At 35.3% G+C, this 13,767-nt stretch overlaps 1 protein-coding gene across 1 annotated transcript in view; it reads left to right on the forward strand.

The window, feature by feature from the left end:
• Positions 1-223: 223 nt before the first annotated feature.
• Positions 224-13,767, forward strand: part of angpt4 (angiopoietin 4) — a 33,419-nt gene continuing 19,875 nt past the window's right edge. The window contains exon 1 of the mRNA XM_019083558.2: positions 224-933. Coding sequence (XP_018939103.1) covers positions 619-933 — 315 coding nt within the window. The 5' untranslated portion in view covers positions 224-618. The remainder of the gene's footprint in view (positions 934-13,767) is intronic.

Consider the following 13,767-nt stretch of genomic DNA (forward strand, 5'->3'; position numbering starts at 1 on the left):
ATCCTTTTTTATTTCTTAAGAGAGAATTATGTGGAGAATTTGTCATTAATGAACAACAATCTGACCCATAACCAATTTCAGAACAGCCTTAAACGTGGAGAAGAAACTGTCTATCCTCCAGGCCACGGGGGTGAGGAAATGCTGCAGAGGAGACGAGAGACAGAACGTGTGTTAATAGACCTCCCTCAGCCTCCCCCCGCTCCTCCACACACTCCCTCGCTCCCAGATAAGAGGGCAGAACTCTCTCGCTCCGGTCATTTCACACACCGCTCTGGGATAGGAAGGAAAGTTCTCCGTTTTTGTTTATTTTTCTTAAGTGTTAAGAGCCTACAGATTGGGAGACTCATTTAGACGGGCTGTCTCCGCTTCTCCTTGAATTTTTTCTTTTACTTCTTATCTATCAGTGAGAGTGTGTTGTGGTTACTCAAGGCTCAGTGCCTGTGTGCATTTCTTCAGGGGAACCTCGTGAAAACCAGAAGCTTCTGGTCCTGCAATCCAACTGTGAAGAGAAAAGAGTCAGAAAAGCCTCTTCATCTCCATTCAACCATGTGTTCTACCAACTACTGAGTTGGCAACTTCTCTTGACTGCAGGTGGCCTTTGCTTTTGCTCCCACTGCCATGAGGTTTGCCAGAGGTGGTTGGCATTTGGCACTGCTGCTGGCGTCCGTTGGCCTGGTGAGTTCCGGAAACGCGAATGGTCAAGGGAGACGCGGGGGAGGTGAGAGGCGGAGGAAGCTTCACCGTGTGCAGCAAGGCCAGTGCAGCTACACCTTCATCCTGCCGGAGATGGAGAGCTGTCAGGGTGGAGCGGAGCAGAAGAGCGGAACCAACGTGGTTCAGCGGGACTCCCCACCGGTGGGCGGCGAGTGGCCCGTTCAGAAGCTGCAGCATCTGGAGTCGGCCATGGAAAACAACACACAGTGGCTGCAGAAGGTGAGAGTGACCTCATAATGAGACACAGGTGACTGGTGTTATTACGTCCTTCACTTCCTCAAACCTGGCAGTATTTCAGTCCGGCTGTAATGCTGCCTTCAAGTCATGTCGGGAATAATATTTACAAATTGCATGCATTTTTTTTTTATTCTCAGCTTTCTAAGTCTGAGGAATGTCTATTGGCAGAAGCAATCGGTATTTATCATTATTAAGTTTAAATTGTTAATGTTGACTGTGCAATGTAATTTGTACAAACATTTAGCATACTGATGGTGAAGAATAGTGGAAAAGCTTTCCAGAAAATACAAGTCGGTTTAAGAGGCGACAGGCTTCTGCAACAAAACTACACTTCCCATCATTCTCTACGGCAACACTGGAATCCCAAAATACAAGATAATACATAAGTTACTCACCTAATGTGCATCCTTTGGTGCTCTAGCATTAAAAAGTCTTGTCTTTGAGAAAAGGGGAAAAATGAAGATGAAGTAGGGCTGTAATGCTGCTAGTATTTCAAGTGTATTTGTAATGTTGCCTTCAAGTCATGTTAGGAATGACTATATTAATGACTTGCAGACACATTTTTCCAAGTCTGAGGAATGGCGATTAAAAAAATCATGGCAGAAGCAATTGGTACTTATCATAATTAAGTTTAAATTGTTAATGTTGACGGTGCAATTTAGTTTGTACACAGTTTAGCGTACTAATGATGATAAATAGAGGAAAAGCTTGCCAGAGAGTACTACTCAGAACTGCCCTTCCCATCATTCTCTCTGTCCATGCTAGAATACTAAAATGCAAGATAATACATAAATTAATGTGCATGTTTTGGTACACTAGCACCAGAAAAGCTTTGTCTTTGCTGTAATGCTGGCTTCAAGTCGTGTTGGGAGTGATTGAATTTACGAGTTGTGAACACATTTTATAAGCCTCAACTGTCCAAGTCTTAGGCAGGATGATTAAAAAAATCACAGAGAAAGAAATAGGTATTTATCATAATTAAGTTTAAACTGTTAATGTTGATGGTGCAATTTAGTTTGTACACAATTTAGAGTAATAATGAAGAAGAATAGAGGTAAAGCTTGCCAGAAAGTACTACTAATTTAGTGGAGGTGACATGCTTGTTGAACAAAACTTCCCATCATTCTCTCTGTCCATAATTTTATAATACTATGATACAAGATAATACATAAATCACTCACCTAATGCACTTGTTTTGCTGCACTATAGCATCCAAAATGCTTTTTCTTTGAGAAAAAGGGGAAAATAAATATGAAGTTGACCAATATTCTAAATATTTTCAGACCTTGAACACAAAATCCTATAATTGATTGTGTAAAATGAAAAATTAATTGTCTAAATAAATCAAAGGCAGCCTAAAAACTGCATTGGTGCATTGCATTCTGACAAGGAAAATTCAGTGCATTAGAATTTAATTATTGATTATATAATTACTATAACAATATGCAATGTATTCTGCATTTAATTCTGATCAAAAAAACAATTAGCCTATAATTGATTGTGTAAAATGAAAAATTAATTGTCTAAATAAAAGGTCACTTAAAATTGTAAAAGTAAACTGTCCCTGTAGTTGAAATGTGGGTCTTACGCATAATAAAATAATTAAAATAATGACCAAACTGCAGAATTTATGATGCATTGCATCATTTAACAAATTATCGTAATCAAACTGACTACCGGTCAGAGCAAACGCTTACACCCCTGCTTCAGATGTAAAGACCTGTAGCCCATTTGTATTCAGATGGCTGAACTGTAAGGGTGCAGATGCTGGCCAAATGGCCAGATGTAGATGTTGGCTGAGCTGGTTTGAGAAGCTGAGCGATGCAAATACATTTATCAAAATAAAATGGAAAAAAGTTCTGGTTAAATATTCAATACTGCATGGTTTCCAAAAACACAACCTGTTGAAAGGCGACTCAGCCATTTGACGGATTCCAAGACCTCCAATGCTTTTGGAACTGTCATGTGTGATTTCCATTAACAGAACTCTATTTGCAGCTTCAGCTAAGTGCATTGACTAAGCACCATTTCAGACATCAAAAAGTGAGCTTGCAAGAACTTTCACATCTGAATAAATACATGAAACACTCATTTCAGTAATAATATGGAAGTGGCAATTAAACAGGAGCAAGATGACAAAACCAGAGAAGCATTTGATCTGCATAAGTGACTGCAGAGTGATTTATTACTCCATTCAAATGTGAAGAATGCAAGTTTTGATTGGCACTTCAAGGGAACTTTGCTCAGTGACCTTAATTGAGCTAATGAATAGATGAAGTGTTGTGGTGTAGAGTGAAAGTTTACCGTGTGTGTGCATGTTTTGCATCTGTCTCTATGTATTAAGTGCACCACCCAAGTTGACAATCAATACGGCTCAAAGGGAGATGGCTTGCACCTCCACAGGAAAGAGACGCGACCCTTGACTCTGTTTAAAAAGAGGTCAGATTGCGATAAGAGTCACAAAATTATATCAACAATTCAATAAATCACTCATTCACTCAAGATGCAAATATAAAAATAACTAAATGATGCAAATATAAAAATAACTAAATTTATTCACTCAAGATGCAAATATAAAAATAACTAAATTTGCTTTCTCAGTTGTGCATTTACACATAGTGAGGTCCAAAAGTCTGCACTATTTCAATGTCATTTGTAAGAAATACTGAAATTCAGGTCATGTTGTAATTTGTGATGGATAGAATAGAATATATATTTAGTTAGAAAAATCCAAACAGAACACTTTTTTGACATTGTATACAACTTAAATGGACTATAAAAATTTACATAGCTTAAGTATGAATATTTAATTTTAAAAACTAAATATTATATATGTAACAATATATTCTACATAGCAATATTACATACAAAATGAATAATAATAACAATGATATATATATATATATATATATATATACTAACAACAGCCTAAATGTGCTGACTTGAATGTTAGGTATTCTGTAAGCTAATTAAAATCCTTTGAGGGCCTGGTACAGCCGGTGTTGCTCTGGCTGTATAATTGGGCAAAATGTTTATGGAGGAGGAGTGTTTAGTTTACTGGAAAATGACTGAAACTAAACGGATATGCCCTCTTAGATTGCTCCTGCTGCTCACCCCTTACCTGATAACTGCATTCACAAGCAATGGGAGACATGCCATGTATCTGACTCCATTAACAGGAAAGAGAGGGGAGGGGAGGAGGGTGGTATATGGAGTATAGGAGTGTATGGAAAGCATGAGGAGCCATTTGAAGTCTTTGCTTATTTTTTGTGTAATGGCCGTAGACCAAAGATCTCCCTGGAAAAGAGTTCTTCAAAGGCCAAGGGATTAGTGATTGTACGTCCCATTTAGAGCAGCTTGAGATATGGCAAAGCCCCAGACCCCTTTGAGTGGGAGCCTCACTGGATGCTGAATAACAAGAAAAGAACCTTCAGAGCATTAAGCCACAAAGCTGAATTCTGAATTGAACCTTCTCCACTTCTGTTCACAGGCTTTTTGGCTTAATGTTATACCAGATGATGGCGACAAGTGAAAGTGTTTATGAGCGATTCTTTGAATCATTCATTAACCAATTCATTCACAACAATTCATTCATCAACGTAGATATGTTCAACTTGATGAAATAAAAAATGAACGAATATATTACCAAAATGAGTACTTTTATTTAACAAGGATACATCAAAATTGATCAAAAGTGACAGTTTAAAGACTACTAGAATATTATGATTTTTTAAACTTTCTAGTTACATAAGAATCTTGACAATGAAACGCATCATGATTTTCACAAAAATATCAAGTGTCACAACTGCTTTCAACATTTATAATATTAATAAATGTTTCTTTTTATCACCAAATCAGCATATTAGAATGAGTTTTGAAGGATCATGTGACACAGAAGACTGGAGTAATAATGCTGAAAATTCAGCTTTGCATCACATTTACATTATGTTTTCAAATGTAGTATCTTATTTTTAAATTGTAATAATATTTCACAATATCACTGTTTATATTTGATCAAATAAATGAAGCCTTGAAAGCTAGTGTATAATATATACATACATATATATATATATATATATATATATATATATATATATATACACACACACACACACACACACACATATAAACATACATATGTATTTTATACATAGGCTTATAATACGTTTAATTATTTATTTATACATTCCTTGATTGATACACAACTTGTTTAATGTTTGGACTAAGTTTGCAATAAGTGTTTAGCATGATTTTAAGACTATAATCTAGTTTTATGCTTACATCAAAAGTTTAATTAAGTTCCAACTCTCCACAGTAAGCCGCGTGGTTTGAGGTATGATTTACATCTGTAGTGGAAATTGTGCAGGACAACTACACACCAACGTTTAATACTTATCGTTAGGAGTTTGTTCAAATCCCTAACCCTAAGTTTGAGCAACAATAATAGTGATGCTTGCCTAATTATTGGCAATGCAACACAATGGCAATGGTCAGCAGGCCTCATAACTGAAACAAGACCTGCAATTTGGTAACAGTTATGCATTAATCACTCGGCAATCAATGCTCTTTTCCAAGGATGCTGTAAAAACAACATTTAGAGCCAAATGTAGGCCTACTTTATGCTGTTTGAGCAAAGGTGGCTCAACTATTACTTCGTAAAAGAGCTGCTTAGAAAATGAAAGCTAGAAAGTAAATACTAAAAGAAGACAAGAACAGTAAAACTTCTCAGCATGTGACTGGTTTAAATACGTGCTGTTTTTCCTAATGCAACATCACATTAACAAGCCTCCAGCGTCTCAGCTAATAGTTCTTTTGTTCTCTGGCCTATTGTGCATATTATTCCTCAGTGGAGAACTGAGAAAGATAGAAGGAGCAGAGCAGAGGATGGGAAAACACGAAGCCTGCTGAGTTTACAATGTATCGGCACTGTCTTTAATGAGCCTGTAAAACGCCACGGTTGCAGGGTTTCCTTGGGAGTAGAGTGAGGGCTGAACTGCTGATTACTGCCGCTATCAACATACCGAATCTGAGCCGTACACATCAAACGCTCACTCCGAACACATGTTTCTCTGAGGAATGTTCTCTAGGAGCTCGAAATAAAAGTCATACCCTTGTGGGAGGCTCATAAGTATGTTAGGGAAGCCTGAGAATTGGAGACTGTTGCGTTGCTTGTGACATAACATTTTAGTCCAGAACTAGTCATTTTTGATTAGTTCTCTTGCATATTCTGTAAGAATCTTTGATCGTTTTTGAATGTTTCCTCAAGCCAAATTGCATTCACGTATTTTAATGTCCGCTTTGAACTCGGATCTCTGCAGAAGTCCAGTGGCACAGCAAGACATTGAGTTTGAATAATATGCACAATGTGTTAAATGTGTGCGTTCTTGTCTCTTATAAATGTCGTCTCTATTTATGCCTGCTCGTATATTGGGTTTGGCTCAGATCACAGCAGAAGGCTTAGCTTTGTTAAACAAACACCCCCCTCTTTATCATACCATTCTAAGTGAATTTTATATCAAACAAAAAAGAGATGCGCTTGCTTGGGGAAGAGTTGGACATGGGCTCTCTTGTGTTGCTTTCACTGACATCAGTAAACATTAGGAGATCTCCCTTGGAGCCAGAACTCCTACAAATCGACAACCGCCTCACTGATAGAGCTAAACTTCACAGCCGCTTTGGCACCAGCACTGTATCTACTGAACACATTCAGATGTCATTGAAATATTACTAAAACCCTGCCACGGTTCAAGACCTTACATTGTTGTTGTTTTGTGCCCTAATTATTTTATATCTTACAGTTTCAATTGTATTTCTTGCCATTTTGATTTTAGATCTCCCAGTGTGACTTTAAAGGGTTAGTTCACCCAAAAATAACAATTCCGTCATTAATTACTCACCCTCATGTCATTCCAAACCCATAAGACCTCAGTTCATCTTCATAACACAAATTAAGATATTTTTGATGAAATCCCATAACTTTATGATCCTGCATAGCAACGCAACTACCATGTTCTATGGATATAGTTAAAATAATCAATGCATGCGTCATGGTACTGTCTTGAATGCATGTCGAAGTCTGATGTGGAAGAGAAGAAATAGTTGAATAAGGTATTTTTTGCGCACAAGAAGTATTCTTGTAGCTTCATAAAATTACAGTTGAACCACTGATGTCATATGGACTATTTTATCAATGTTACTACGCTTCTGGACTTTGATTGTGGTAGTTCCATTGCTGTCTATGGAGGGCCAGAGAGCTCTCGGATTTCATCAAAAATATCTTAATTTGTGTTCTGAAGATGAAAAAGGTTTTACGGGTTTGGAACGACATGAGGGTATGTAATGGTGAGCGACAGAATTTTCTTTTTTTTTTTGGTGAACTAACCCTTTAATATTTCATATTTTAAACTATATAAGAAGTCAGTCACATTGTGAAATATAAAATCACAATTACACATTACGTGAAGTTGCAAATTACATAAAGTTGCAATGTAATGCAATGTATTAATTTTTTATTTCTATTTTAAATTGTATTTGTCTGAATAAAAAGTTTTTTTTAACTCTGAAAGTAACTCTAAAAGTAAATAATTTCTAAAAGTAACAAAAGTTTACTTGTTGCTTTCAATAAATTGTCTTAGAAGCTAGACATTGATCATGTGTTCTTTTATGATAAGGTTAATGTTTAAGGAATAGTTCACCCAAAAGGAAAATGTTGTCATGATTTTTATACCCTCAAGTTGTTTTAAGTTTCTTTTATAAATAAAATATCTTGAAGAATGTTTGAAACTAAATAGTTGATGGTAGCCATTGACTTTCTTAGTATGAAATAAAATACTGTTGTGTTCAAACAGAAGAAAGCAACTCAAAGGTGAGTAAATAATGACAGAATTTAAATTTTTGACTGAATTACTGTATGCCTTTAAGTCATTTTTTGTGTGGCATTTGTAAGTGTGTGTGTGTCTGTGTGTGTTTCTGGTTGAACTAGTGTGGGTCTACTGACTCGAAATAACATTTTAGGACCAATTATGGAATATGGAAGCAAATGACAGCATTTTGTAGAATTGAAAACGTAGTGTTCTTGGCTTGGCCAAGAGGATCTCATTCGACCGTCCTTGAATGTACCCTGACTTTTACTGTTCCCTTTTGCACAGCACATGCCTTTTGAAACAAAACAAGCCCTTCATCAAATACAAAACTCATTTTTAAACCATGGATCATCTTATAGCCTGTTAATTTTCTAAAAAGTATTTCTAATTGATCATATTCTATTACATTTTGACTAATCAGAAGATACAGGATCTTTTTTCCTCCACATTTCTGATTAATATGATATCGCATTGAATTTGCTATATGTATTGGTGTTATTCTAATTCATGGACTTTTTTGACATGCGTTTAACTACACAATCATGCTGTGATATCTTAATCCTAGGACCTAATCATGCTTATATCCTGGAGTTTGTCTCAGTAATGATAAGGGACCAAAGCAAACATGGTTCCATAAGCATGGGCTGCATTCAGAGTGATTTAGTGACACAAACTCTGTTCTTTGTCTTGCATCACAAGTGTCCTGAGACATGTGCTTATGGGTTCTTGAGTCAGCTCTTCTCATTCTTTTCTCTTGTGTATGCATCTACATTCAACATCATTCTGCTTATGTAAAAGCTTTTTAGTTGGTAAAACTGCACAGAAATTGCACACTTCAGCTTTGAGATGGACAGCCATGTTAGTAAGATCATTTCACCAACAAGGAACAATGAATGAAAATGTTCTGGAAAGTGAGTTTATTCCTCTCTGTGATAGTACAACAACATGTGATAGATCTTGTGACTACATTAAAAATACATTAAATAAAGTAACGTATTGTGAACCAAAACTAAAGGATTCTTTCATTTAAATATGTTAAATTTAAAGCCTCCAATGAGACTGAACCTCAAAAACCACATTGCATCCCACACCTGGAACTGAAGCTGAATCTAATTCCAGAACATTGGCTCATTGTTCTTCCTTCAGCTGAGTTGTGCAGATTACAGATGAGTGATTAGAGTCTTGAGGTTTGCTGTTTGTTCTTATGAGGCACAGGGTTTTGTCTTGGGTTGATCAAAGGCATTTTTCTAAGTCAACTCATACTAACCGGTAGCAGCAATTTACCCCCACCACCAAAACCACATGTGTGCAATGCAGTACATCTTTAAAACTGTGATAACTGTCTTCCTAAATTTCCTTTAAAAAGGCTTTTCTAATATTAACAAAAGCACAATTTAATAAATGTGCATCCTGTTTATGGTCAAATGTGAAGATCACATGGAAATAGATGGTTTCAACCTATCCCGTCCCCACTTGAGAACCCATTAATGTTGCAACCCTCAACAAGCTCCGCCAAAAAAAAGGAAAAAGCCTCAAGTACTGCACCATCTGTTGTGCTTTTCCTTGTTCTCTTACAGTGTCTTCTTACATTTGTTTTTGTCTTCTCTTTTTTTTTTTTTTTTTTTTTTTGCTGATGTGAAGGACTTTCATATAAAATTTCAGTCTGGGCAGAATCAGCCATAATTTCCAACGGCACATTACACAATTGCAATAACAAATTAAATAAAACAAAATATATAATAAAACAAAAGATTCTACAAAAGATGGGCTACATATTGTGCCAAACATTCCTCCAAACATTCTGAAACTCAAATGTTTCCATGGCTACACATCAATAATAAACAAATCTGTAGATGGATTTTCCAATACCTATCTTACAAAGGCAATTCCAGCTCTTCAGTACATGTTTTGTGTCAGATAAAGTTTGGTTTAAAAGTTTGAGTCAACAAAATTGTTGATTCAAATGTTTTTTTTTTTCTTCGTAATTATACTGGAAATAAACTGTTTTTAACTGATGTTGCAAAATTGTTATTTTTTATATTTATGATTAAAAGTTTAAAATAATTTATAATTTATTTATAAGTAGTAATATTATATAAATTATTAAATATTTTAAACAAAAATTATTTTATACAGCACAAACATAGTAAATATTAGCAATGGATCTAATAAATTCTAATGTTTTGTGATATTAGATACTCTAAAATATCCACCCTGTTTCATTAATTTGTAGAAATCATTTTGATAATAGCAAAATAGCAAAATATTTGCTTCAATCTGCCATCCTCATACGATAACTTGGAGTCCATCTACCCCTTTATTTCCATCCTTCAATAAATCCATGTTAGATGTTTAGACCACATGAAGCACATTTTGGGTACCTGGCAGAATATTTGGTATAAAACTAAAAAAAACAATTCTTAATCCTGTAATCTCAACTGTTTACAAAAAGGAAAAGACTATAATTCCCTCATACAGTATATTACCCAACTGGCCTTCTGTCGTCCGTGGTGGATGTTCCTCGGCTGAGCATTAGCCCACAGTTTGTTTGTTTATGTTAGAGAGGAACTGCGGTTCTCGCTGCACAGCTGCACTCCCGTCCACCACAGGGTCAACAGCCACTCTCTGATTGGCTGCAGCTCCATCGCAATTGTAAAGAAAACATGGTTGCCTTCCAGAGGAGCAGTAAATTTGCTAATCATAATTGATGGGAGAGTCTGGCTCAGTCAAATATAGTCTTAACCCTTCCACCTCTGAGTAATCAGAAAATACTAATTAAGCAAGCAGCAGTTTTTGGAGTGGCTTGTTTGGAGTTATTTTGTCTTGCATTAGAATTACATAATATGCTGATTAATTAATTGAATTAGAGCATATTTGATGAGAAAAGTGGGTAATAGTTTAGAAGGATCATTAAATGGATAAAAACATTTTCAGAATATTGTTTGTTTTAATTTCATACAGCTGAACATAAAATGGACAACCCATTTAGCATAGTCTGATGGTCAGACAATTTATGTTCAAATTTATTGATTTTTTTTTTTTATTAATTTTAAATTAATGTTAAATTGACTGCCCAAATTTTGCAATAATCTCCCAAAGTATTTTTCACAGTGATACATGGATATTTTCTATTGATATAACTGTTAGGTAAATTAAATAAATTTATGTTAAAGCATTAAAATGTAAATGAAAACTAAAACTGAACTGAAACTAAAATAAAATGAACTAAAGCTTATAAAATAAAAATAAAATAAAAAAGACAAAATAACAATAAAATTGCTATAAAATGAAAGAACAATTAAAATGAAAACTGTGTACTTAAAAATAAAACTAATTTTTAATATAAATAAAATTTTTGCAAGTCTCGGGTCCATGATGATGCATCAGCTTTTGCACAAACAGAGTTTTATTTGTTTAGCTGAACATCATGCACTTCACACTCACATGATGTACCCTCACACTCAACCCTTAAGCTATTAAAACAAACAAGGTTCTCATCAGTACTAACTAACATTGACGATTCAAACCCTAACAAATCAGTGACATTACACAAACAATCTCATAAATTGAAAATACACCCTTCCCTGAAAATAACAGAAACAGTTGCACAACATCCTTTAAAAACTAATAACAAGAATGAACAATGAACTAAGACTGCACTGCATCATAATCAACCGTCACAGTCTAATTTATGGAATCATTCTTTTAAGTAAAATCTTCTCAGTGAATCAGTTGATTCAGTTCAGAAAGCCAAATGATTCATTCCCAATTCAGTGATTCTTGAGAACCATATGCTAACCGTATTGCAAACTAACCTAACTTCATCAACCTAATCTGATTGCATTACCAGAAATGGTGACTGTGTAATAAAAGTGTAAAATATTACTATTTCCACTATTTCCTTTGCTTATGTTCTAGAGAGTTTGATGGATTGCTTTCTTCCCTTAAGGTCTGTTCGGCAGATTGCATTATCAGACTGTGCTGTAAAACGTCCATGTACTTTGACAGGCAAATCATATATTTAACATCTTTTAGCGCAGCTCTGGATTTTGTATTTCTTTTCCATAATTTTTGAAGCTTCACCAGCTCAGCTGTGATGGCTTTACAGATGATAAAGCCATAACCAAAACCCCAGTATAATCGTAAATTTGGCTCACCACAATCCAAAAGTTAATTCTAGTGTTTAATACATCGGGGAACAATATACAAGAGTTTACAATAAAAATGGCAGTTTCATAGGAAAAAACTGTCATTTTTAAAATATAATGATGAACCCTGTCATTAGAATTAATAAAGGCAGAAGACCGGGGCTAGTTGTCACATCATATGTATTTCTCTCTCAGTTTGGAGTTTCACTTGAAATATTGACTACAAAAAAGCTTATTTACATTGTTATGGTCTGAGAAAGATGCAATTCATTTTAAGATTCAGTTTTCTTTTTCGAAGCCACATGCCTTCATCAAAGTGTGTGTGGCGTGTTATGTTTTTCGACTATGTAAATGAATCTTTGTATTCCGATTAGTTCAAAAAGAATGATTTATTCAGGAGGTTTTTATGGGTGAGTCATTGAATCATTCATTCAACTGATTTGTTCAAAATGATTCAAGAACAAAATATCGCTACTGTGTGTTGATCGGAATCGCATAACAATTCAGATTAAGATTTGTTTGAAACTATTGCACTGGGGCAGCAAAAACTGACAAATCACTGGAAATGTTGTGCCAATAAATGTAAGTTACTCAATTTAACTTTTACTAGTAGATTAAAATGTTGTTTAAAAACAATGCCACATTCGTCTTTGAAATCCTGATATTCAGAAATACTACATGCTCATGTGGCATTTCTTAAATGTTTAACAGAAGAAGAAAAAAACAGGAAAAACAATAAAAAATTACATTGCAGAAGAGAGAAAAATGTCAATCTGCTAGATTTACTATGTTAATATTTATTGACAGGCGGTGCTTCTCTGTGTGACAACTAGCGCCGGTCTCTTTATATAGTGTCAGTCTGGAAAGATTGTTGTAGTCATCAGTATCTGGTTGTGTGTGTCAGTGGGAAGAATCCATGCAAACGTCAGTGATGTTGAATTATCCAGTGGCTCTGACAGTGGGGCTATTTTTGGGGCATTCAGTACAATAGAATAGAGACGAGATCTTTGTGTTCTTTGAAAGCCCCTCTGTGTTTTTTGTGTGTGTTCTGTTTGACCTCACTCTGAATGTCTGAGCAACTGAGTTGTAGTGTAAAGAGAAAACTGGAGATATTCCAGACTCCACACATAGGTTCTGTATATGAACATACACACAGGGTTTTCCCTTTGACATCAGGCTAAACACTTTAGCCACTGAGGGACACGTAACATCCCACTCTTTCTTTTTTTCTGAGTATCCAGACTCTCTCTGGACGCTGCCTGTGTGATGAATGTTAATCATAGTACAAAAACATATGATGCATTGTTGATGATAAACGAGTATCTAATTGCTGTCTGAGGAAACTTGTTGTTGCAGTATCACGTGATTTTGAGAGCATGTTAATACTGTTCACAAATTATTTTAGCATATTTAGCTGTCAGAAGGACAAGCTGGAAATATCCCTGTGTCCAGTCTATGTGCACATTCCTGTCCCGTCACCGGCACACTGTCATAATGGATTAGTGGCTCAGTGCCACCATAAACAGCCCAACCATCAACACTGTCATTTTTATGCACTGTTAATTTCCCATTTACAATAAACTGACACTCGGAGACCCTTTTGAAAAGATCTAGTCAAGGATGCCTGTTGGAATTTCTATCATAATTTGGAACCAATCCTAAAGGGACTTTTCTTGAAGAGTTTCAGTGTAGCACAAAACAAAACTAAATTGTTTTGGACACATTGTTCCCAATAGGAGTGTTATATTTCTAAATAATTTATTCTTTGTTTATTTATTTCACATTTTATTCTTTGATGAATAGAA

This window comes from Cyprinus carpio, chromosome B6, assembly GCF_018340385.1.
Source record: "Cyprinus carpio isolate SPL01 chromosome B6, ASM1834038v1, whole genome shotgun sequence".
In the NCBI taxonomy this organism is placed as follows: domain Eukaryota; kingdom Metazoa; phylum Chordata; class Actinopteri; order Cypriniformes; family Cyprinidae; genus Cyprinus; species Cyprinus carpio.